Source organism: Bufo bufo, chromosome 4 (genome assembly GCF_905171765.1).
Source record: "Bufo bufo chromosome 4, aBufBuf1.1, whole genome shotgun sequence".
NCBI classification, from domain to species: Eukaryota; Metazoa; Chordata; class Amphibia; order Anura; family Bufonidae; genus Bufo; species Bufo bufo.
The window spans coordinates 7,684,101-7,708,028 of NC_053392.1; the positions used below are offsets into that span (position 1 = coordinate 7,684,101).

The window sequence follows — 23,928 nt, forward strand, 5'->3', positions numbered from 1 at the left end:
AGCATGTCCAGCCTGTTATTATGTGATATCAGAGGACATTACAGGAGGAGGAGAGGAGAGGACTACAACTCCCAGCATGTCCAGCCTGTTATTATGTGATATCAGAGGACATTACAGGAGGAGGTAGGAGAGGACTACAACTCCCAGCATGTCCAGCCTGTTATTATGTGATATCAGAGGACATTACAGGAGGAGGTAGGAGAGGACTACAACTCCCAGCATGTCCAGCCTGTTATTATGTGATATCAGAGGACATTACAGGAGGAGGGAGGAGAGGACTACAACTCCCAGCATGTCCAGCCTGTTATTATGTGATATCAGAGGACATTACAGGAGGAGGGAGGAGAGGACTACAACTCCCAGCATGTCCAGCCCGTTATTATGTGATATCAGAGGACATTACAGGAGGAGGTAGGAGAGGACTACAACTCCCAGCATGTCCAGCCTGTTATTATGTGATATCAGAGGACATTACAGGAGGAGGGAGGAGAGGACTACAACTCCCAGCATGTCCAGACCGTTATCTGATATCAGAGGACATTAGAGGGGGAGGTAGGAGAGGACTACAACTCCCAGCATGTCCAGCCTGTTATTATGTGATATCAGAGGACATTACAGGAGGAGGTAGGAGAGGACTACAACTCCCAGCATGTCCAGCCTGTTATTATGTGATATCAGAGGACATTACAGGAGGAGGTAGGAGAGGACTACAACTCCCAGCATGTCCAGCCTGTTATTATGTGATATCAGAGGACATTACAGGAGGAGGTAGGAGAGGACTACAACTCCCAGCATGTCCAGCCTGTTATTATGTGATATCAGAGGACATTACAGGAGGAGGGAGGAGAGGACTACAACTCCCAGCATGTCCAGCCTGTTATTATGTGATATCAGAGGACATTACAGGAGGGAGGAGAGGACTACAACTCCCAGCATGTCCAGCCTGTTATTATGTGATATCAGAGGACATTACAGGAGGAGGGAGGAGAGGACTACAACTCCCAGCATGTCCAGCCTGTTATTATGTGATATCAGAGGACATTACAGGAGGAGGTAGGAGAGGACTACAACTCCCAGCATGTCCAGCCTGTTATTATGTGATATCAGAGGACATTACAGGAGGAGGTAGGAGAGGACTACAACTCCCAGCATGTCCAGCCTGTTATTATGTGATATCAGAGGACATTACAGGAGGAGGGAGGAGAGGACTACAACTCCCAGCATGTCCAGCCTGTTATTATGTGATATCAGAGGACATTACAGGAGGAGGTAGGAGAGGACTACAACTCCCAGCATGTCCAGCCTGTTATTAAGTGATATCAGAGGACATTACAGGAGGAGGGAGGAGAGGACTACAACTCCCAGCATGTCCAGCCTGTTATTATGTGATATCAGAGGACATTACAGGAGGAGGTAGGAGAGGACTACAACTCCCAGCATGTCCAGCCTGTTATTATGTGATATCAGAGGACATTACAGGAGGAGGGAGGAGAGGACTACAACTCCCAGCATTTCTCTCGGCCTCACACTATTTCCTCAGGTCAATGACGGTGACAAATGCAAACTGCAAAGGTCCTTTACCACAACCTCTCTACTGCTGAGCTCCGCCCCTGCAGCTCTAGTCACATGACGGTGACGTCATCGCAGGTCCACTACCAGCTGTTTTTTTTTATTCACAGCTTAGCTCCGCCTCTTTCCTGCTTTGATCACGTGACGGTGATGTCACCGCAGGTACTGTAGCAGGACTTGTCGGCACCGCTGAGCTCCGCCCTTTCCTGCTCTGGTCACATGATGGTGACGTCACCACAGGTCCTCTACCAGCTATTCTTTTCTTCACAGCTTAGCTCCGCCCCTTCACGCTTTGGTCACATGATGGTGACGTCACTACAGGTCCTGTAGCTCAGTGCTGTATTGTCGGGGGGATGTGAGGATTCTTTGTGGGCGGGGCCAGAGGAGAAGAGGAGGAGCTGCTACCGGCCGATGTGATGGAGGCTCCCCTCACAGGTAACAGGAGCTGTGGGCAGTTCTCCAGGAGGCAGCCTCCTGGCACCAGCTGTTAGGCGAGATCTCGCGGGTGACGTCTGACAGGGCGACTTCTTCCCTCAGAATATTTCCGGCAGTGATGTGAATGGATGACACAGATAACCTGACGGCGGGGCCCGGACACCTCGGGGGAGACGTCCCCACAGATAACCTGACGGCGGGGCCCGGACACCTCGGGGGAGACGTCCCCACAGATAACCTGACGGCGGGGCCCGGACACCTCGGGGTAGACGTCCCCACAGATAACCTGACGGCGGGGCCCGGACACCTCGGGGGAGACGTCCCCACAGATAACCTGACGGCGGGGCCCGGACACCTCGGGGTAGACGTCCCCACAGATAACCTGACGGCGGGGCCCGGACACCTCGGGGTAGACGTCCCCACAGATAACCTGACGGCGGGGCCCGGACACCTCGGGGTAGACGTCCCCACAGATAACCTGACGGCGGGGCCCGGACACCTCGGGGGAGACGTCCCCACAGATAACCTGACGGCGGGGCCCGGACACCTCGGGGTAGACGTCCCCACAGATAACCTGACGGCGGGGGAGACGTCTCCACAGATAACCTGACGGCGGGGCCCGGACACCTCGGGGGAGACGTCCCATCACCATATAGAGACCAGGAGCCGCTGATGAACGGAGAAGCACTCCGACTCTCAGGGGACATTGTGCCTATACACTTATCATTAGGCCTCATGCACACGACAGTTGTTTTTCTCGGCCTCCGTTACGTTTTTTTTTGCGGATACGATGCGGACCCATTCATTTCAATGGGTCAGCAAAAAAATGTTGATAGTTCATCCGTTTGTGTTCCGCGTCCGTTGTCCGTGTTTCCCTTCAGCAAAAAAAATAGTGCATGTCCTACTTTTTTCACATTTGCGGACAAGGATAAGCATTTATTACAAGAGATCTGTGGGGAAAAAAACGGATCCTCAAAAAAAAATGGATGCCGCATCCGTATTTTTTTTGCTGACGCACAATTTGCGGATGCAAAAAACAACTGTCGTGTGCACGAGGCCTTACACAGGGAGCTTCTGTGTCAGCATTTACCATCCCGAGGTAATGTCTCCCCACAAAGCGCTGGTACCTCATGGGAGGAGCCATCAGGAGCTTCTGGTCAGGGTACAATGCCACCTCTTATCTAGATTGGGTTCAGGGTCTGACTTACTGAGACTCGGTCGGACAGACAAACCCCCCTCCCCCCCCGGATTGTCGCACACGGACGCTCTGGATCGGACTGAGCGTTCCCTCAGTTCGCCCTTCATTCTGCTTTGACTTATCTGCTTTTCTCTGCTCTGTTTTCTTCCTGGAGATATTACTCTAAAACGTACAATTTAAAGTAAGGCGCCGCAGGTCCGCTATTATTAAAGGGGTTCTCCGGAAATTAAGAAAATTAAAATATTTTAAATATTTCTTTATTATAAATATATTCCCAAATACCTATCATTAGTTATAATGACTTGTTTTGTCTGGGGAGCAATCATTAGGAGAAGTAAAATGGCCACCGTCCTATCAGTACACACAGAACCTGTCCTAATCACACAGCAGGACAAGTTACTTCACAACACTGAGCTAAAGAGCTGCCTCATCCTCTTCTTTGCTCTGCTTGTCAGGGATTATGATCCTGAATACAGGTGATAAGATCTTTAGCTGAATCTCTGTAGGAACGGAGATCATGAGGAGACATGAAGGACGGAGAGGACAGATTGTGGTAATGGAGATTGCACACAAGAGCTGCTGCTCATCCACCCCACCCTTCTCTCATGTCTTCTCATGAACTCCATTCCTACAGAAATTCAGCTGAAGATCTTATCAGCTGTATTCAGGATCATCATCCCTGACAAGCAGAGCAGAGAGGAGGATGAGGCAGCTCTTTAGCTCAGTGTGCTGAAGTAATGTTCTGTGTGTACTAATAGGACGGCGGCCATTTTATTTCTCCAGATGATCGTTCCCCACAGAAAACGAGCCATTATAACTAATGAAAGGTATTTGGGAATATATTTATAATAAAGTAATATTTAAGTATTTTCATAATTCCCGGAGAACCCCTTTAATGTTGATAACGGCAGACAATGAACGCGAGGTGTCGTCCTAGGACTGTCATGTACGTGGCCTCCTGACGAGCCGTCCTGCCTGCAGGACGAGCATCAGCGGAGCCCGTCTGCTCATGTCAGAGGGGACGGCAGATTTAATCTGGAGTCCATGCATAAAATAAACCGAAATCCACAGAAGAAACCCTTTAGTTCAGCGTGTCGCTCTTAAGTGCTGTGGTCTCAAAACGGAGGCTCGTCTCTGACAATTAACCAGGGACTGAACCGGAAATCACAGAGGTGAAGGTTTTCTTTTCTTGGTTGAGAATATCTGGAGTAACAGGCATGGTAGATGCAGACGTCTCCTCGGCTTCCATGCAGAAGATTCGAAGCTTTGCAGACATTTTATAACCAGAACCAAAAGAGTCATTGTCCCTACATAGGACCTGACCTTTCTAGGCTTCACTTCGGACAGAATAAAATTCACCTTCACGGTTCTAGCAGAAAAATTGTCTAAAGTACTTTCCTCCAGAAAGAATGTATCTGAAGACCACAGCCGGTAGGGTTGGGCTGGACCACAACAGAATCCTCCAGTGGGCCCAAGCTCTGACAATAACAGGACCCTAATAAAACAGAGTGGGCCCTCAGAATCATTTCCTCTGTTGGGCCCAAAGGACTTCATTCCAAGGCTGATAGCCGGCCTAATAGGGAAGCGGTGGAGCAATAAGCTTGAATCTTCAACCTGCTCCTTTATGGTGTCACCAGACACAACTCAAAAAAACAACAACTATTAAGACATTAAAAAAAAGTGATCCTTTTACGAACACTCAATTCCAGAAGTAAAGCGAAATGCTAAATATTTTCCATCTTCCCTTTCCATTTCTTACCAGACCTGACATGGCAGATATCGCCATAATTTCACATGTGTCTCTGAAAGGACGGGAAACATTGTAACATACAGCAATGAAAGGGGAAACGGGAGGTTCAAAGATGGACCTCCATATCAAGAACTCCCGGCTACGAAGCTGAGCTTACAGAAAATAATCTCTGCGTCACCCCTACAATGTTCCGTCGTGCTTCAGGTGGACAATAGAACGGTGTAGCATTTGTGAACAAGTTTTGGGTAAAAAATATATAAATCAATGCAAGAAAGCCCTAAAGATATGGAGAAGGGCTCTAGATCACAATCTAGACTTGACAGCAATATGCACCTGGACACTCGGTTGAGGTAATCGAGGTCTTTTCCGGAGACAAAATGTCACGTATCAGCAGTAATGATCAAACGGCAACAATTCATCAAAATTAACTGGACAAATAGACCTCGTTACATCAAAATCAACAGTTCCGACCATGAAATTCATAAGGAGGACATGGTCTTAGAGAACATTTAGGAGAATGCATTTCTCTATCCTTCTCCTCTCCTGTCTCTCTTCTCAAGGATAATGATAATCTTATACACAGTCTGATTTACAAGCCAGGGGTTTCTGGCGATCCACAAATTACCGGAATAAAGGCCAGAAAATCCCACTGGCGATAACTGCACAATGTGTTCAAGTTTGATCCTTTAATGGAGAATGTGGTCTCGGACAACTTCCAGGAATGGTATTAGAAATTCGGTCAGAGAGAGAGAGCACCTGCGCATGGTTTCTAATCCTTACTGTTAACTACGTTTCCTCAGATTGATGAAAAACATAATGGTTTTTAGACAAATTCAGCAGTCTTTGGCTGTACACTTCTGAGGCCAGTGATTAGTGTCGGTCAGGGAGGTTCAGCCCTGATGTCGGGGGGTGCTCTCGTCCCTCTATGAGGGTTCAGCCCAGATATCAGGGGCGCTCTCCTCCCTCTATGGAGGTTCAGCCCTGATATCGGGGGACGCTCTCGTCCCTCTATGGAGGTTCAGCCCTGATATCGGGGGGTGCTCTCGTCCCTCTATGGGGGTTCAGCCCTGATATCGGGGGGGCGCTCTTGTCCCTCTATGGGGGTTCAGTCCTGATATCGGGGGGCACTCTCCTCCCTCTATGGAGGTTCAGTCCTGATATCGGGGGGGCGCTCTCGTCCCTCTATGGGAGTTCAGTCCTGATATTGGGGGGGGCGCTCTCGTCCCTCTATGGGGGTTCAGCCCTGATATCGGGGGGCTCTCTTGTCCCTCTATGGGGGTTCAGTCCTGATATCGGGGGGGCGCTCTCGTCCCTCTATGGGGGTTCAGCTCTGCTATAGGGGGGTGCTCTTGTTCCTCTATGGGGGTTCAGCCCTGATATCGGGGGGCGCACTTGTCCCTCTATGGGGGTTCAGCCCTGCTATCGGGGGGGCGCTCGTGTCCCTCTATGGGGGTTCAGTCCGGATATCAGGGGCCTCTCTTGTCCCTTTATAGGGGTTCAGTCCTGATATCGGGGGACGATCTTGTCCCTCTATGGGGGTTCAGCCCTGATATCGGGGGGCGCTCTTGTCCCTCTATGGGGGGTCACACTTTCCAAAGATTTTTCTTTTCCATTAGAAGCAGAAAACCTAAGGGTCAGATATTCTCTTGGAAACCATACAATGGCGGGTGAATCTGTGGCTCACAAACTGCTGCCAGCTGCCCATAGACTTCCAGGCTGCTGACTGCCACATCATCCGGACGCTCAGTGGGCAGCGGGGTGAACTCCACCCTAATCCACCCACAGGGTTCTCTCCTCTGCCACATTTCAGGATTCACAAAGATGGCGGCTAAAACTATGAATATTGGCAAGACTGATGTTGTAGAGCTGATGGTTGACAGTGAATGGCGCAGTACACAACCAGACATGAATATAATGATGATTGCGGTTTTATTTTAGGTTCAGGACAAAGCGTTTTGGGCCATGTAGGACCCTTTATCAAGTCTAAAAAAGAATATAAAATATTTGGAATAGGGAACAAATGGAAAACTTATATATGTAAAATCATGAATATGATGCAGCAACGATAAATTAAGGTCAAATTGCATTATATAACAATATAGAACAGATTAGATCAATAGTATTAAGTTAATTAAAACTACATATATATAGTGGATAAAAATGATGAATAAATATAACAAAATGAATTATAATTATAAGGGCAATCATAAAATAGAAAATGATCGAAGGGTGAAATCAATGATAATAAAATAATAATAAATATTGCTATTTTCCTAATACGTTTAAACTGACTAAATGGAATGTTCGTCTTCCATTTTTAAAAATGTGCGCTTTTGTAGTCGAGGTAACTGTTACCGTCGACTTTAAAAAAATTTTTTTGGGTTTTAATGTGCTATATAGTCTAGATATTCTATTGTGGTGGTTAATGAGATTCCAGGTATTGGAGTTAGGATAGCGCATCTTCTCTATCGCCATTCCAAATCAAGATCAAGTCGTCAATATAACATTTATAGAAGCTGATGTTCTTCTTAGATTGAAACCCGGCGCAAATCTCGTCCCCATAGCGGTCCCCTTTTATTGTCTGGTGAACACAATATGGGTTAAAATAAATGAATGGCACTCAAAAGGAATGTTCGATGTTTCGGTGATAATCTTTTATCTTTATCTAAGTATTGCTCAGTGGTGTTGGTCCCTGCTTCGTTAGGAATATTAGGATGTAGGGCAGTGACGTCCAGTGTGAGACAAATATAGGAAGTTTCCCACTCCATGTTCTTTAATGATGTGATCAATTGTGAAGAATCCCTCAGAAACGATGGAAGCTGAGTGACGTCTTTTTGAAGGAAAATATCCTTGTAATGTGGGAGATTACTAGTTAATGAACTTGCCCTGATATTGTGGGTCTGCCCGGTGGATTCTCACCATCCTTATATATCTTCGGCAGGTGGTAAAACAGCCCGGTATTTGGATGGTCAGGAAATATATATATTCTTTTTTTGTTATGATTCGGTCCTCTTCTGCTTGACTCAGTAGAGTTATGAGACTCTTGTGGTCTTCCAGTAAGTGAGGGGTTCATAGTATATTAGGTCTCCTAAGATGTAATCTACCTTATTTTGTATACCCCGTCCCCGTCCCCCCTTGGTCAGCACTTCGGATTACCAGTTCATCATTACTGGTGAGTCCAGTTATGGCAGCTCTTTCGACTTGGTGAGATTATTTCTGTTTTCAAGATTGTTATTGATATTTCTGATGTCTTTTGCTACGAGCGTAAAGAAAGTATTAATGTGGTTCCCTCTATGATGTATAGGATTAAACAGTGATCTGTGCGAGATGTGATAGAGGGAATGTTCTTCAGTATTATCATCATCCGTACCTGTCATCATCCGTACCTGTTTGTATGTGATGGCAAAGTGTCTTTGCGATGTTATTTTCCTGATGAAAGTATTGAGATCCACAAATAATCCAAACTCATTGAATTTATCGGTAGGATAAACCCTTCTGCAATACAGATTTTTGTGCTGGTGGAGGGCAAATGAGGAAAGATTGAAGATTGTTACTGATGACAGCAGAGTTCCTCCTCCAGTATTGTATTCAGTCTGTGTGTTATCTCCTATAGGTTCTGACTCCAGAAGGAGAAGTCCCCCCGAGAGATGTCCCCGTCCTCTGTATTCCCAGGACTGTCCAGAGGAGAAGCTCCCAGAGAACCATCAGGTAGATGGAGCTGAAGTCTCCCCAGAATCTGACCAGAAAGGGATTGAACCAAAGACCATTTTACATTTCTCTTCTTCAGGATGAAAATCTGATGGATATTAAGGTTGAGGTTAAAGATGAAGCAGAAGAGGAGACGGATTTATGGGGCGATCAGCAGTGTAAGGAGGGGGGCTGTCATGGGTCACCTGGATACTACTCCCATCATCTCATCATCACATGTAATAATCTCTCCTGTCCCTGTGTGTTTCCTACAGATGGACTCATAGAAGGAAATCCCCCCGAGAGATGTCCCCGTCCTCTGTATTCCCAGGACTGTCCAGAGGAGAAGCTCCCAGAGAACCATCAGGTAGATGGAGCTGAAGTCTCCCCAGAATCTGACCAGAAAGGGATTGAAACAAAGACCATTTTACATTTCTCCTGACCATGAGATGATCCTCCTCCCACCAGTCAGGGACAGTTTGGTGTCTATCTGTCCCTCCAGGTGGGGAGAGGAGAATCAGAGGCATACCACAGTGATGTTCATATGGAGCCTTGACACATTGCTCCATAGAAAACTTAGAGAATAGGGGTAAGCAAATCACGCTTCAGATCTAAGATCCGAAGTTGATTCGTTCCGTAACTTTTCATTGCTCTATGGAGACCCGTCTCAGTACAGCATTAAAATGTATGTGCTTCGCAGAGGCGAAATCCGAGCCCGAAGTCTCCATTCTACAGCTTTAAAAACAGTCCACCGCTGTGAGATGAACTGCTGAGAAAGAGAGGCCAGCAGGTGGGAAAGGGACATTAGACCCTGAGTTCTGGGGCCCCCTGTTTAGTTGTGGGACTGGGAAAGAGACTGATCATCCCTATGACTTTGAAGAAGCAAGGATTCCGTGTGGACCTCCTACCGCCTGGGACTGGCATCTGTGGTCAGGAAGGAGTAATTGACCCTCCTCCAGGGAACACCCCTCTGAAAATTTCCTAATTCCATCCACCAACACAGGGACTTAAGAGTCTGAAGAGTACTCTGGAATAGTATTGGGCCCACACTACCACCAGAACACAGGATGTGATAAGGCCCAAGAGAGATATGGCTTCTCTGAGGGACAAATCTATCTTCTCACTGTCAATCCTGACTCTTGGGATTATCGAAAGACGGGAAGGTATCTTTTCTGGGAGACAGGATCCAGGATCACCCCTAAGAACTGGCACCACTGGCTTGGAAAAAGGTTGCACTTCCCCAGATTTATTTTCCAGCCTAGAGACTCCAACACCTCTTTCACCCAGGCCATCTGACCGAGCAGCAACTGTTCTGACCTGGATATTAATAGAAAATCGTCGAGGTAAGGGACCATCACTAAATCCTTCTCCCTGATATGGGCCATCATTTCTGCAACTATCTTGGTGAAAACTCTCGGGGCTGGAAACTAAACTGCCACCCTGAGGAACTTCTTGTCATCTACTGTATGTGACTCAGAACATGGTAATATGCATCTCATAAGTCCAAGCTCTGTACGAAACACCCTTGAAAGAGATTGATCACTACGGAATCCATTCCATTTGAAATCTCTCAGACGCCAGATATTGATTCAGCCGTCTCAGATTTATTATTATTATTATGCGAAAGGAGCCATTCTGTTTTTTCACAAGGCACAATGTGGAATAGAAGCCCCGCACAATCTCCTCTTCTGGGACACCGAAGAAAACCATCTTTTCCAGCAAAGAGAACAATTCTGTTATTAACGCCCTGAAGAATTTTTATCTTAAACCCTCTCTTATTACATTATCGAAATGTTCTGTCACTATTCTAGAAAGTCTGAAAGTTGTTCTTCAACCGGGCGCCTGATTTTAGAGTTTTTTTAAATAAATCCTTTACTGCCTTATGAACTCCATCCCTTAGACTTGTCTTTCCCACTAAAGTTCTCTCTTCTGTCCATAGGGTGGAAGGACCCCCAGAAAGGAAAACTGCTAGTAGTATGAATCCCCTTCTTCCTATCTGACATTTTTCCAACATATCATCCAATACAGGCCCAAACAGAAATTCACCTTGGCAAGGAATAGCAAGTAGATTTTGAAGCCACATCTCCATTCCAGCCCCGAAGCCAAAGGGCTCTGCATACAGAATTAGAAGCCGCAGCCCTGGCAAAAAAATGCAGAATATCAGCCGAGGCATCAGCTAGAAAATCAACTGCAGTGTTGAGAATAGCCATAGAAGACTGCAACTGTCCCCCCCCCCCCCCCTCCTCTAAATATGAGATTCTAAATGCGTTAACCAGAGTTTAATCGACCTAGCAGCAGTGTCTGGCTTAAATTCAGCAGTGGAGGTCTCCCGATTTTTCCTAAGGTATATCTCGGCTCGTTGGTCCATTGAGCCCTTTGGAGAGCCCATGTCCTCAAAGGGAAGAACCACCTTCTTGAACATGTAAGCCACTCAATGGGATACTTTCTTATAACAGCAGTGCAGATGAAAAACTTAGATTTCTTCCATTCCCTAGCAATTACAGACTGAATATTATTATTTATTTATAAATTCCATGGCGCTGTACGTCAAGAGGGTTCAAATACATAATCTAAAATACAATAAACAAGGAACTATTACCAGACTGGTACAGAAGGGGAGAGGACCCTGCCCGCTAGAACTTACAATCTACAAGGGAAAGGGGGAAGAACACAGTAGGTGAGGGTAAATACTGCTCATCTGGTTGTGTGGTGGCAGCGTGCTCATTGCAGGTGGTAGACCATCCTGAAGAGGTGGTTTTCAGGTTACTTTTGGATGTTGGGGGAGAGTCTAATGTGCTGGGGGTAGCGAGTTCCAGAGTAGTGGAGAGGTCGATTGTGTGAAGAACAGATGAGAGGAGAACAGAGGAGGAGGTCCTGTGAGGATCGGAGATTACGGGTGGGAATGTATCTGGAAAGCAGGTCGGAAAGGGGACAGGTTGTGGATGGCCTTAAAGAGGACCTTTCACCTGAAAATGAAAGTTAAACTAAAGATATAGCCTTACTTACATGCCCCCAGTATTGCTTATTCAGTCATTCATTTTTTAATCAATGCCCCCGTTTGTCCGCGCTGCCCCCGGAATATTTGCCGCCTTGTATGCTAATGAGCCATTCGGCTCAACTGGGCGGGCCTTCGCGAGAACTGGAGCGATTTCATCCATCCGGAGCCGGCGCCATCTCGCGAGAACTGGAGCGTCTTCTCCCTGGCTAAGAGCGGAGCGCGCTGATTGGATGCGCTCCGTGCCAGGGAGAAGAATGACACGCCTGGGAGAACTTTTGAAGGCCCGCCCAGTTGAGCCGAATGGCTCATTAGCATACAAGGCGGCAAATATTCCGGGGGGCAGCGCGGACAAACGGGGGCACTGATTGAAAAATGAATGACTGAATAAGCAATACTTGGGGCATGTAAGTAAGGCTATATCTTTAGTTTAACTTTCATTTTCAGGTGAAAGGTCCTCTTTAAATGTAGTTGTTAGTATTCAGAATCGGAGTATACACTGGGATTCTGGATAGCAGGGAAGTGACATTAAAGGGAACCTGTCATCACCTTTATGCTGCCCATACTAACGGCAGCATAAAGAAGAGACAGGCGGTCGGTCATTTATAAGTTAAAAGTAAGTGGTTGCCAAGAACCAACATCACAATCTTTGCAGACTGGGCCTGGAAAAGAGTCCTGGCCTCCTGAGAAGAGTCCTGGATATTCATGATCTCCTGCTCTCCACCACCTGCTGATGACTGACCGGCTTCTACCTAGTTTTCTCCCTTTCTCTCTAGGAGAGGACTGCCAATCATCAGCAGATGGTCGGGGAGAGCAGGAGATTATGAAGAACCAGGACTCTGCTCAGGTAGATTTGACTCTTCTCAAGGCCTGGGCTGCAATGATTATGACGCTGGTTCTCGGCAACCACTTACCTTTAGCTGATGAGTGACACACCGCTGACATCAGCATTTCTGTCACTATTTTGTGCTGCCCTCAGTGAGGATAGCATAAAGTTGATGACAGGTTCCCTTTACCATCAAACATCTTTCTCTTCTTAGGCCCCAACTCCTCAAACATAGAATCTTGAACAGATTGGGACACCTTTGCCTCATCCACTCCCATAGTCTTCCTCATAGTTTAACCAGGGCATTTGTACACTGCCGACTCATTATCAGGGGACCCCTTGGCAGATTTTAATTCCTCCTTCTCTTCCAGGGCTGACAATAGATCACTGTCACTGGAGGGACATTAAAGGGCGGCTATTCAAGAGACCACTGACAGATTCCTTAACTGCATTCTTGATCAGTTCCTTAATACTGCCCAAGAGAGATGGAGTCTCCTCCTCTACCAATTTCTCAACACAAGCTTAACATAACAGCTTTGTCCAAGATAAAGAAAGGCTCTAACTGCAGAGACCTAACAATAAGTCAGAAAAGGCCTCAATCAAAATAGGAACAAAGGAAAAAAAAAAACACTGGGGCAACAACCCGTTTACCCTCAGTGTTTACCCTTTACCGATGTCTCATTGGTGGGGTCAGTGGATTCAGCTCGCTGACTCGGCTCCATATCAGAAACTTCACAATCTCAGAGCCACCAGGTGGAACACATCTACTATAATCCAACCTGGAATACAAACTGCGGATAGCTCCTTCCACATCCGGCCAACAGGAATGACCACTTCCCCCACTCTGCCACGGAACTGGAAGTCATCATCACAAGACTCCACGCACTCCAGGGTAGATGAACATGCAGGCACAGGCTGCAGAGGCCCAGAATACCCACCAATGTCAACCAGAGAGTTGATTCCACCCACCCGAATCCATGCGGGCGGGCCGAGGAGGGACCTGAATCTACAGAGGAGAATAAGAGGCACTGGATTTTGGCAACAGCTCCCAATGGAGACTTACGCCACCCAAGTTAACCCTCCAAACACTTACCACAGGGGTGTTGCAGTTTCTCTCAGCTATTCTGACTCCACACATCCTTTCTTAGGACTGGTGATGAAGAGGAGGTTCCCTCCTTTTAAGCGATTCTGTTTCAGGTCCTAAGGATGAGGCAATTCCTCCATGGATACTGTCATAGGGCGAAAGGGAAATAAAAAATAAAAAAATGTATATAAAAAATAGAATCACCCCCTTTCCCCATAATGAAAATAAACAATAAAAAGATCATTGGTATCAGTGTTGCAAAGAAACTTTTTTTTTCTTCAAAGGTTTTATTTTTTTAAGTATAAACTATATAAATGTGGTATCACTGTAATCGTACTGACCTGGAGAATGAAGAGAACAGGTCAGTTTTATCTCATAGGGAACACTGTAAAAACAAAACCCATAAAACTATATAAATGTGGTATCACTGTAATCGTACTGACCGGAGAATGAAGAGAACAGGACAGTTTTATCTCATAGGGAACACTGTAAAAACAAAACCCATAAAACTATATAAATGTGGTATCACTGTAATCGTACTGACCGGAGAATGAAGAGAACAGGTCAGTTTTATCTCATAGGGAACGCTGTAAAAACAAAACCTATAAAACTATATAAATGTGGTATCACTGTAATCGTACTGACCTGGAGAATGAAGAGAACAGGTCAGTTTTATCTCATAGGGAACACTGTAAAAACAAACCCATAAAACTATATAAATGTGGTATCACTGTAATCGTACTGACCCGGAGAATGAAGAGAACAGGTCAGTTTTATCTCATAGGGAACGCTGTAAATACAAAACCCATAAAACTATATAAATGTGGTATCTCTGTAATCGTACTGACCCGGAGAATGAAGAGAACAGGTCAGTTTTATCTCATAGGGAACGCTGTAAATACAAAACCCATAAAACTATATAAATGTGGTATCACTGTAATCGTACTGACCCCGAGAATGAAGAGAACAGGTCAGTTTTATCTCATAGGGAACGCTGTAAAAACAAAACCCATAAAACTATATAAATGTGGTATCACTGTAATCGTACTGACCCGGAGAATGAAGAGAACAGGTCAGTTTTATCTCATAGGGAACACTGTAAAAACAAAACCCATAAAACTATATAAATGTGGCATCGCTGTAATCGTACTGACCCGGAGAATGAAGAGAACAGGTCAGTTTTATCTCATAGGGAACGCTGTAAAAACAAATCCCATAAAACTATATAAATGTGGTATCACTGTAATCGTACTGACCTGGAGAATGAAGAGAACAGGTCAGTTTTATCTCATAGGGAACGCTGTAAAAACAAAACCCATAAAACTATATAAATGTGGTATCACTGTAATCGTACTGACCTGGAGAATGAAGAGAACAGGTCAGTTTTATCTCATAGGGAACGCTGTAAAAACAAAACCCATAAAACTATATAAATGTGGTATCACTGTAATCGTACTGACCTGGAGAATGAAGGGAACAGGTCAGTTTTATCTCATAGGGAACGCTGTAAAAACAAAACCCATAAAACTATATAAATGTGGTATCACTGTAATCGTACTGACCTGGAGAATGAAGAGAACAGGTCAGTTTTATCTCATAGGGAACGCTGTAAAAACAAAACCCATAAAACTATATAAATGTGATATCACTGTAATCGTACTGACCTGGAGAATGAAGGGAACAGGTCAGTTTTATCTCATAGGGAACGCTGTAAAAACAAAACCCATAAAACTATATAAATGTGGTATCACTGTAATCGTACTGACCTGGAGAATGAAGAGAACAGGTCAGTTTTATCTCATAGGGAACACTGTAAAAACAAAACCCATAAAACTATATAAATGTGGTATCTGTAATCGTACTGACCTGGAGAATGAAGGGAACAGGTCAGTTTTATCTCATAGGGAACGCTGTAAAAACAAAACCCATAAAACTATATAAATGTGGTATCACTGTAATCGTACTGACCTGGAGAATGAAGAGAACAGGTCAGTTTTATCTCATAGGGAACGCTGTAAAAACAAAACCCATAAAACTATATAAATGTGGTATCACTGTAATCGTACTGACCTGGAGAATGAAGGGAACAGGTCAGTTTTATCTCATAGAGAACGCCGTAAAAACAAACCCCATAAAACTATATAAATGTGGTATCACTGTAATCGTATTGACCTGGAGAATGAAGGGAACAGGTCAGTTTTATCTCATAGGGAACGCTGTAAAAACAAAACCCATAAAACTATATAAATGTGGTAATAGGAAAATGAGCGAGCACTCATACACTTGGCAACCAAATTGACATGTGCAGAAAATATTTATTAAATCCCCACTGAGGAAGGGAGACTGAATCTACCCGTAACGCGTATGGTGAAACAAGTGATGTACCTGCATTGAGAAGCCTCCGATAATACTGTATGGCCATACAGAAGAAAATCTCTACAGTAAAGGATTAACTATTCTTATCGTCGAAAGCTACACCGAAGGAAATTGCGGAACAGAGTGGCAACTCCCGCGATCTTTGGAACTCCCGCGAAATTTAAACCAGCTTGCTGTATAGAGCGACTGAATAAGCCGGCAAATATTTAAAGCTCCATTGAAGCAATAGGGAGACAGCAGACGCTAGACGGTAAGCCAAACATCGATTTAAAGTTTTCTTCAATTCAAAGCTCATATCGACCTTAAAAGGATATGCTATAAGAGACTTCTCACATTATCAGGATTCCTGTGGACACTTTATGAACATGTTGCGCTCCCAGTGAATACACCTACAGCATTTTCAGTGACATTCAGTTTCCCAAATTGGGATAGAGCGCTAGAAGATAATACCCCCTTTTTCCCAAATAACGGCATATATTTGAAGTTTTTTGGTGTTATATATATTATTGAATTTATCGACACTATTGAGTGGTATCGAATATTCTATCGAATATTTAAACATTTAATTTTCTACCATTCAATTTATCGAATATTTTATTGAATATAGTATCGATCATATCTACCACAATATATGTGACTGTAATGTTGTATATTATTGCTACATTGTTCTTATAAATTTTATTACTTGTATTTTATGGGGATTTAATAAATATTTTCTGCACATGTCAATCTGGTTGCCAAGTGTATGAGTGCTCGCTCATTATTCTATTACTACATTTGCCTTTAAGAGAGGGTGGGGTGATTCCCTCTATATGAGCTTGCAGCACCATACCTTAACTACTTGCTAGTGAGCCACCACAACCTACCACTATATAAATGTGGTATCACTGTAATCGTACTGACCCGGAGGATGAAGGAAACAGATCAGTTTTATCTCCTAGGGAACACTGTAAAAACAAAACCCATAAAACTATATAAATGTGGTATCATTGTAATTGTACTGATCCAGAGAATGGAGGGAACAGGTCAGTTTGATCTCAAGGAATGCCATAAAAGCAAAACTCAGAGTACCTGATACACTGGTTCAGGAATCCACTACATAACTTGGGGTGCTCTTCACAAATGGAGGAAGCAGCAGATGCAGGCTGGAGGCACCAGAAACTGTGATAGGCGGAGGTGAGGTTGAGCAGAAATAGTATGCAAATACTCCAGGAGTTGCCCTTGAAAATAACGCTGAGTAGTCAGCTCCTGGGCCAGCAGGTACCATGGTCTGACCAAACTTGTTACAGCAGTGAGCGTGGAAGCACTGTGTCAACCAACAGATTTGACTTAGGGCTAATCCTAAGGGCATTATTCTGCCAGTCCCCCGGTATTCACTCTTCAACTCCTTGTTTTAACGTGAATTCAAAAAGATTTGAGAATGAATAGGCTTATGCAGGCTAAGTGAATAAATATATTTACTAAGTGTGATTAAATTTACTATAACACAGAGAAATCACATACAGAATAATAAAAAGTAAATTATCATCACTGGCCTAGAGGGGGACTCCGAGTCAGCTATGCTACCGCACATTGCTGACACCACAGGGTGTACAAGAAATAGGGTAAATTAATACCAATCTCTTACCTAGAATGAAGTCTTCAATGGAATGCCTCCCCTAATGTATGTGTGTAACATAGTTATACCTTTCAGCCCCTTCTCCAGTGTGCAGCACGCATGTCTCTGAGATCACTCAAGAATGTGGTCTTATCAGCACAATCGGAAATGGGTACTAACTATCTCTAACCCACTACATCACAAGGAAGACTTTATTACACAAAATATTAAAGGTAATATACAAGAGACAGAATTTTAGGGGACAGAACCAGTCGGTTCTTCAAAATACCCTTACAGTACACCCTTATACAGGGATCTGGTTTTTACTGCAGGGCAATCACCAGGCTGGTACCTCCTGGGGTCAGGAATTTCCAGTAAGGATAATAATAGATTTTTTCTTTTTTAGGAGGAAAATCTGATGGATATTAAGGTTGAGGTTAAAGATGAAGCAGAAGAGGAGACGGATTTATGGGGCGATCAGCAGGGTAAGGAGGGGGGCTGTCATGGGTCACCTGGATACTACTCCCATCATCTCATCATCACATGTAATAATCTCTCCTGTCCCTGTGTGTTTCCTACAGATGGACTCATAGAAGGAAATCCCCCTGAGAGATGTCCCCGTCCTCTGTATTCCCAGGACTGTCCAGAGGAGAAGCTCCCAGAGAACCATCAGGTAGATGGAGCTGAAGTCTTCTCAGAACCTGACCAGAAAGAGATTGAACCAAAGACCATTTTATATTTCTCTTCTTCAGGATGAAAATCTGATGGATATTAAGGCTGAGGTTAAAGATGAAGAAGAAGAGGAGACGGATTTATGGGACGATCAGCAGTGTAAGGGGAAGGGGGGGGGGGGGGTCTGTCATGGGTCACCTAGATACTACTCCCATCATCTCATGTAATAATCTCTCCTGTCCCTGTGTGTTTCCTACAGATGGACTCATAGAAGCAAATATCCCCGAGAGATGTCCCCGTCCTCTGTATTCCCAGGACTGTCCAGAGGAGAAGCTCCCAGAGAACCATCAGGTAGATGGAGCTGAGCCCTATACACATCTATATAGGGGGGTCCTGCAGTCATAGAGGGGTCATAGATTGTGGGGGTCTCTTGTGTGGATCTGTTAGATTTCCCACCTGTCTGCTGTATTGTACTGAATTGTTACAGATGACAAATGAGGGGGGAGATGTGACTGATACTAAAGTGGAGGATGAAGAAGAGCGGATGATGGGCGATCCCCCGTGTAAGAGTGAGGTGGAGGAGGACAGTCCAGTCCATGTGACCACAGGTATGGAATAATGAATGGAGGAAGTGAATTGGGAAGTTTCTTCAGGTGAGGCTCCACCTTAGAGCTGCAGTAAAGGAGCACTCCGGCCAGTGACCCCTGTGTTATGTACAGGAACGGAGGGAGCTGTGACTGCACATAGACATCTTCTCCAGGATCTTCTCTCCATCTTCTCATGGTCCAGGCTAGACACTCGGCTTGGCATCCAGTTTTGGGGTGCACCAACTGTGGTGAACATCTGCACTAATGGCCGTGGATATAACAGCCATTACTACATGTGTTACGACCAGTAAATGGGACCCGCTGGTCATACCAGAGATAGTGTGGATTCTCTGTGTCTACCAAGGGATGGCAGCAACTAACCCCTAGGGTGTTATTCAGCACTCTCACAGGAGATGGGACAGAACGTGGCAAGAGAAGAGAGAAACTGAACCACTATCTACATGATTATCTAATATGGTTGACAGCTGACTCACATAGTCAGACAACAGCTAATGCTCCAATAGCTCAAGTTGCTGTTAGAACCACAGTTGGTATGAACAGAGTTCAATAGAAGACATGGTGGTGAGAAGTAGTATCGCGGAGAAGACTGGAGTAAGGGCAGCAGATGCTAATGGTGATTGTAAGAGACACCATCCCAGAGGTCAGAAGCTGGTACAGAGTATCAGACAGGCTCAGGGTTAGACAGGTCCAGTAGTCGATGCAGGCAGCAGCCAAACAGAATGGTCAAACAGGCTGGGTCAAAGACAGAAGATCAGAATAGGACACCTTTGCTATTACTGTTAGTAACTCAAAGCTCAGGCAACTTCCTAGGAGAGGAAGCTGCTATTTAAACCTGTAACACTGCCCAGGGGCTGTGCTGGGAGGAAGGAAGCATGCTCCCCTGAAAGCATAAATGACAGGAAGCGGCGTACGCATGCCCCTATGGGACGCCAGCATGAGATAAAGGCAGCGTGGCCGGAGGACGCATCTGGCGCTCGCCTGTCCCATCTGGCGGAGACAGCAGCGAGGCAGGAGACATTGGATATATGACAGGTGAGAGGCGGGAGGTATGGGAGAAGGCCCAAGCCTAGCAACATGTCACCTATAATACCCAGGTCTCATGAGATGCCAGTTATTATAGACGACATTACTTCTACACTATAAAGGCTGGAGACATGTAGTAATGGCTGTTATACCTCAGGTAGGTGTCATCAGATGCCCGGTGTTATAGATGACATTACTACTACACTATAAAGGCTGGAGACATGTAGTAATGGCTGATATACCTCAGGTAGGTGTCATCAGATGCCGGGTGTTATAGATGACATTACTTCTACACTATAAAGGCTGGAGACATGTAGTAAAGGCTGTTATATCTCAGGTAGGTGTCATCAGATGCCGGGTGTTATAGATGACATTACTTCTACACTATAAAGGCTGGAGACATGTAGTAATGGCTGTTATACCTCAGGTAGGTGTCATCAGATGCCGGGTGTTATAGATGACATTACTACTACACTATAAAGGCTGGAGACATGTAGTAATGGCTGTTATACCTCAGGTAGGTGTCATCAGATGCCGGGTGTTATTGATGACATTACTTCTACACTATAAAGGCTGGAGACATGTAGTAATGGCTGTTATATCTCAGGTAGGTGTCATCAGATGCCGGGTGTTATAGATGACATTACTTCTACACTATAAAGGCTGGAGACATGTAGTAATGGCTGTTATACCTCAGGTAGGTGACATCAGATGCTGGGTGTTATAGATGACATTACTTCTACACTATAAAGGCTGGAGACATGTGGTAATGGCTGTTATACCTCAGGTAGGTCTCATCAGATGCAGGGTGTTATAGATGACATTACTTCTACACTATAAAGGCCGGAGACATGTAGTAATGGCTATTATACCTCAGGTAGGTCTCATCAGATGCCGGGTGTTATAGATTACAGTACTTCTACACTATAAAGGCTGGAGACATGTAGTAATGGCTATTATACCTCAGGTAGGTCTCATCAGATGCCGGGTGTTATAGATTACAGTACTTCTACACTATAAGGGCTGGAGACATGTAGTAATGGCTATTATACCTCAGGTAGGTCTCATCAGATGCCGGGTGTTATAGATTACAGTACTTCTACACTATAAAGGCTGGAGACATGTAGTAATGGCTGTTATACCTCAGGTAGGTCTCATCAGATGCCGGGTGTTATAGATGACATTACTTCTACACTATAAAGGCTGGAGACATGTAGTAATGGCTGTTATACCTCAGGTAGGTGTCATCAGATGCCGGGTGTTATAGATGACATTACTACTACACTATAAAGGCTGGAGACATGTAGTAATGGCTGTTATACCTCAGGTAGGTGTCATCAGATGCCGGGTGTTATAGATGACATTACTTCTACACTATAAAGGCTGGAGACATGTAGTAATGGCTGTTATACCTCAGGTAGGTGTCATCAGATGCTGGGTGTTATAGATGACATTACGTCTACACTATAAATGCTGGAGACATGTAGTAATGGCTGTTATACCTCAGGTAGGTGTCATCAGATGCCGGGTGTTATAGATGACATTACTACTACACTATAAAGGCTGGAGACATGTAGTAATGGCTGTTATACCTCATGTAGGTGTCATCAGATGCCGGGTGTTATAGATGACATTACTTCTACACTATAAAGGCTGGGGACATGTTGTAATGGCTGTTATACCTCAGGTAGGTGTCATCAGATGCCGGGTGTTATAGATGACATTACTACTACACTATAAAGGCTGGAGACATGTAGTAATGGCTGTTATACCTCAGGTAGGTCTCATCAGATGCCGGGTGTTATAGATGACATTACTACTACACTATAAATGCAGGAGACGTGTAGTAATGGCTGTTATACCTCAGGTAGGTGTCATCAGATGCAGGGTGTTATAGATGACATTACTACTACACTATAAAGGCTGGAGACATGTAGTAATGGCTGTTATATCTCAGGTAGGTGTCATCAGATGCCGGGTGTTATAGATGACATTACTTCTACACTATAAAGGCTGGAGACATGTAGTAATGGCTGTTATACCTCAGGTAGGTGTCATCAGATGCAGGGTGTTATAGATGACATTACTACTACACTATAAAGGCTGGAGACATGTAGTAATGGCTGTTATATCTCAGGTAGGTGTCATCAGATGCCGGGTGTTATAGATGACATTACTTCTACACTATAAAGGCTGGGGACATGTTGTAATGGCTGTTATACCTCAGGTAGGTGTCATCAGATGCCGGTGTCACGGCTGAGGATGGGGAAAACCCTCAGCCGTGCGATGCCCGATGATGTTATGGCTGCTCAGCCAGGACAACAGGATTTGGGAGCAGGTCACCTCCTACAGCGTCCCTAACCTGACCCTAACTCCTAGCTGCACGGGCCGACCTTTAAGGTAGGAGGACCCGTGCGCAGGAACCTCGGATCCCTGTGTTACCCTCCGGCAGGTCTCTGGACTAGGAGTCAAGATAAGACAACCTGTTCCTTCTGAATACGGAGGAACAGGGGTCTCAATGGCCAAGCTGCAAGGAACAAGGGAACTAAAACAGACTTACGGATATGGCAGGCGACCTAAATAGTTCCACCTACCTGCCACAGCCTTGCTGACTGGATCCCTGTGCACACAGGAATCCAGATCCATAAGCTGCACAAAACAACAAAGGAAAGGAAAACATCAAATAGACATCACACATCAACTTGACATAAACTTAAATGTGACATAATGTTTATGACCACAAGGGTGGCTCTCACTGGCAGGTATAATACAACAGGAGGCTGTTCCAGACCTGGGATAACAGTGAGGCTATATAGGCCAAGAAGCCACACCCAACAGTCGGACACACCCAGTGACTCACAGACACACTGGGAAGGGAGTTAACCCTTCCAGCACCAGGGAAGGGAAACATAAATTAAAAGGGAAAGTGTCCAACTCAGAAACACACTGTGACTGTTGCCGCAGGCAACGACATGGGTGGCAACCATGTCCTGGGAGTCAGCCCGAAGGCCAGGACACTGCCACCACATGTACACAATGCAACCAAAAGTTGCCACGGGCAACCACAGTGAGGAGAAGATGTAAGTGCACACCACACAAAACACAGAGTACACACAGACATACAAAAGTGCCATGCACACAAACTCCAAGGCAACCGCACACATAACTGTTGTCCGCGGCAACCGCACCTGAGGCAAACGAGATTATGCCACCAGCTGCGGTTGACAACTACAACCCAAACCGCGGGCAACTGTATGCGGCTCCCAAGGAGTCACGGCCATAAAACATGGTCGTGACAGCCGGGTGTTATAGATGACATTACGTCTACACTATAAATGCTGGAGACATGTAGTAATGGCTGTTATACCTCAGGTAGGTGTCATCAGATGCCGGGTGTTATAGATGACATTACTTCTACACTATAAAGGCATCGGAGACATGTAGTAATGGCTGTTATACCTCAGGTAGGTGACATCAGATGCCGGGTGTTATAGATGACATTACTTCTACACTATAAAGGCTGGAGACATGTAGTAATGGCTGTTATACCTCAGGTAGGTGTCATCAGATGCCGGGTGTTATAGATGACATTACTTCTACACTATAAAGGCTGGAGACCTGTAGTAATGGCTGTTATACCTCAGGTAGGTGTCATCAGATGCTGGGTGTTATAGATGACATTACGTCTACACTATAAAGGCTGGAGACATGTAGTAATGGCTGTTATACCTCAGGTAGGTGTCATCAGATGCCGGGTGTTATAGATGACATTACTACTACACTATAAAGGCTGGAGACATGTAGTAATGGCTGTTCTACCTCAGGTAGGTGCCATCAGATGCCGGGTGTTATAGATGACATTACTTCTACACTATAAAGGCTGGAGACATGTAGTAATGGCTGTTATACCTCAGGTAGGTCTCATCAGATGCCGGGTGTTATAGATGACATTACTTCTACACTATAAAGGCTGGAGACATGTAGTAATGGCTGTTATACCTCAGGTAGGTGACATCAGATGCCGGGTGTTATAGATGACATTACTTCTACACTATAAAGGCTGGAGACCTGTAGTAATGGCTGTTATACCTCAGGTAGGTGTCATCAG

At 45.1% G+C, this 23,928-nt stretch overlaps 4 protein-coding genes across 4 annotated transcripts in view; 2 read left to right on the forward strand and 2 right to left on the reverse strand.

Annotated features, from left to right (window-relative positions):
- LOC120998324 (aspartic and glutamic acid-rich protein-like) overlaps positions 1–23,928 on the forward strand; it is a 2,513,920-nt gene that overhangs the window by 1,109,405 nt on the left and 1,380,587 nt on the right. The window contains exon 14 of the mRNA XM_040428985.1: positions 18,270–18,348. Coding sequence (XP_040284919.1) covers positions 18,270–18,348 — 79 coding nt within the window. The remainder of the gene's footprint in view (positions 1–18,269; positions 18,349–23,928) is intronic.
- Positions 1–23,928, reverse strand: part of LOC120998305 (gastrula zinc finger protein XlCGF26.1-like) — a 4,064,644-nt gene that overhangs the window by 202,442 nt on the left and 3,838,274 nt on the right. The gene's annotated exons all lie outside the window — the stretch shown is intronic.
- The window catches only part of LOC120998312 (gastrula zinc finger protein XlCGF26.1-like), a 422,105-nt gene that overhangs the window by 146,969 nt on the left and 251,208 nt on the right, over positions 1–23,928 (reverse strand). The gene's annotated exons all lie outside the window — the stretch shown is intronic.
- The window catches only part of LOC120998375 (gastrula zinc finger protein XlCGF17.1-like), a 28,995-nt gene continuing 23,602 nt past the window's right edge, over positions 18,536–23,928 (forward strand). The window contains exons 1-2 of the mRNA XM_040429045.1: positions 18,536–18,540; positions 18,677–18,797. Of these exons, the coding sequence (XP_040284979.1) occupies positions 18,677–18,797 (121 nt within the window). The 5' untranslated portion in view covers positions 18,536–18,540. The remainder of the gene's footprint in view (positions 18,541–18,676; positions 18,798–23,928) is intronic.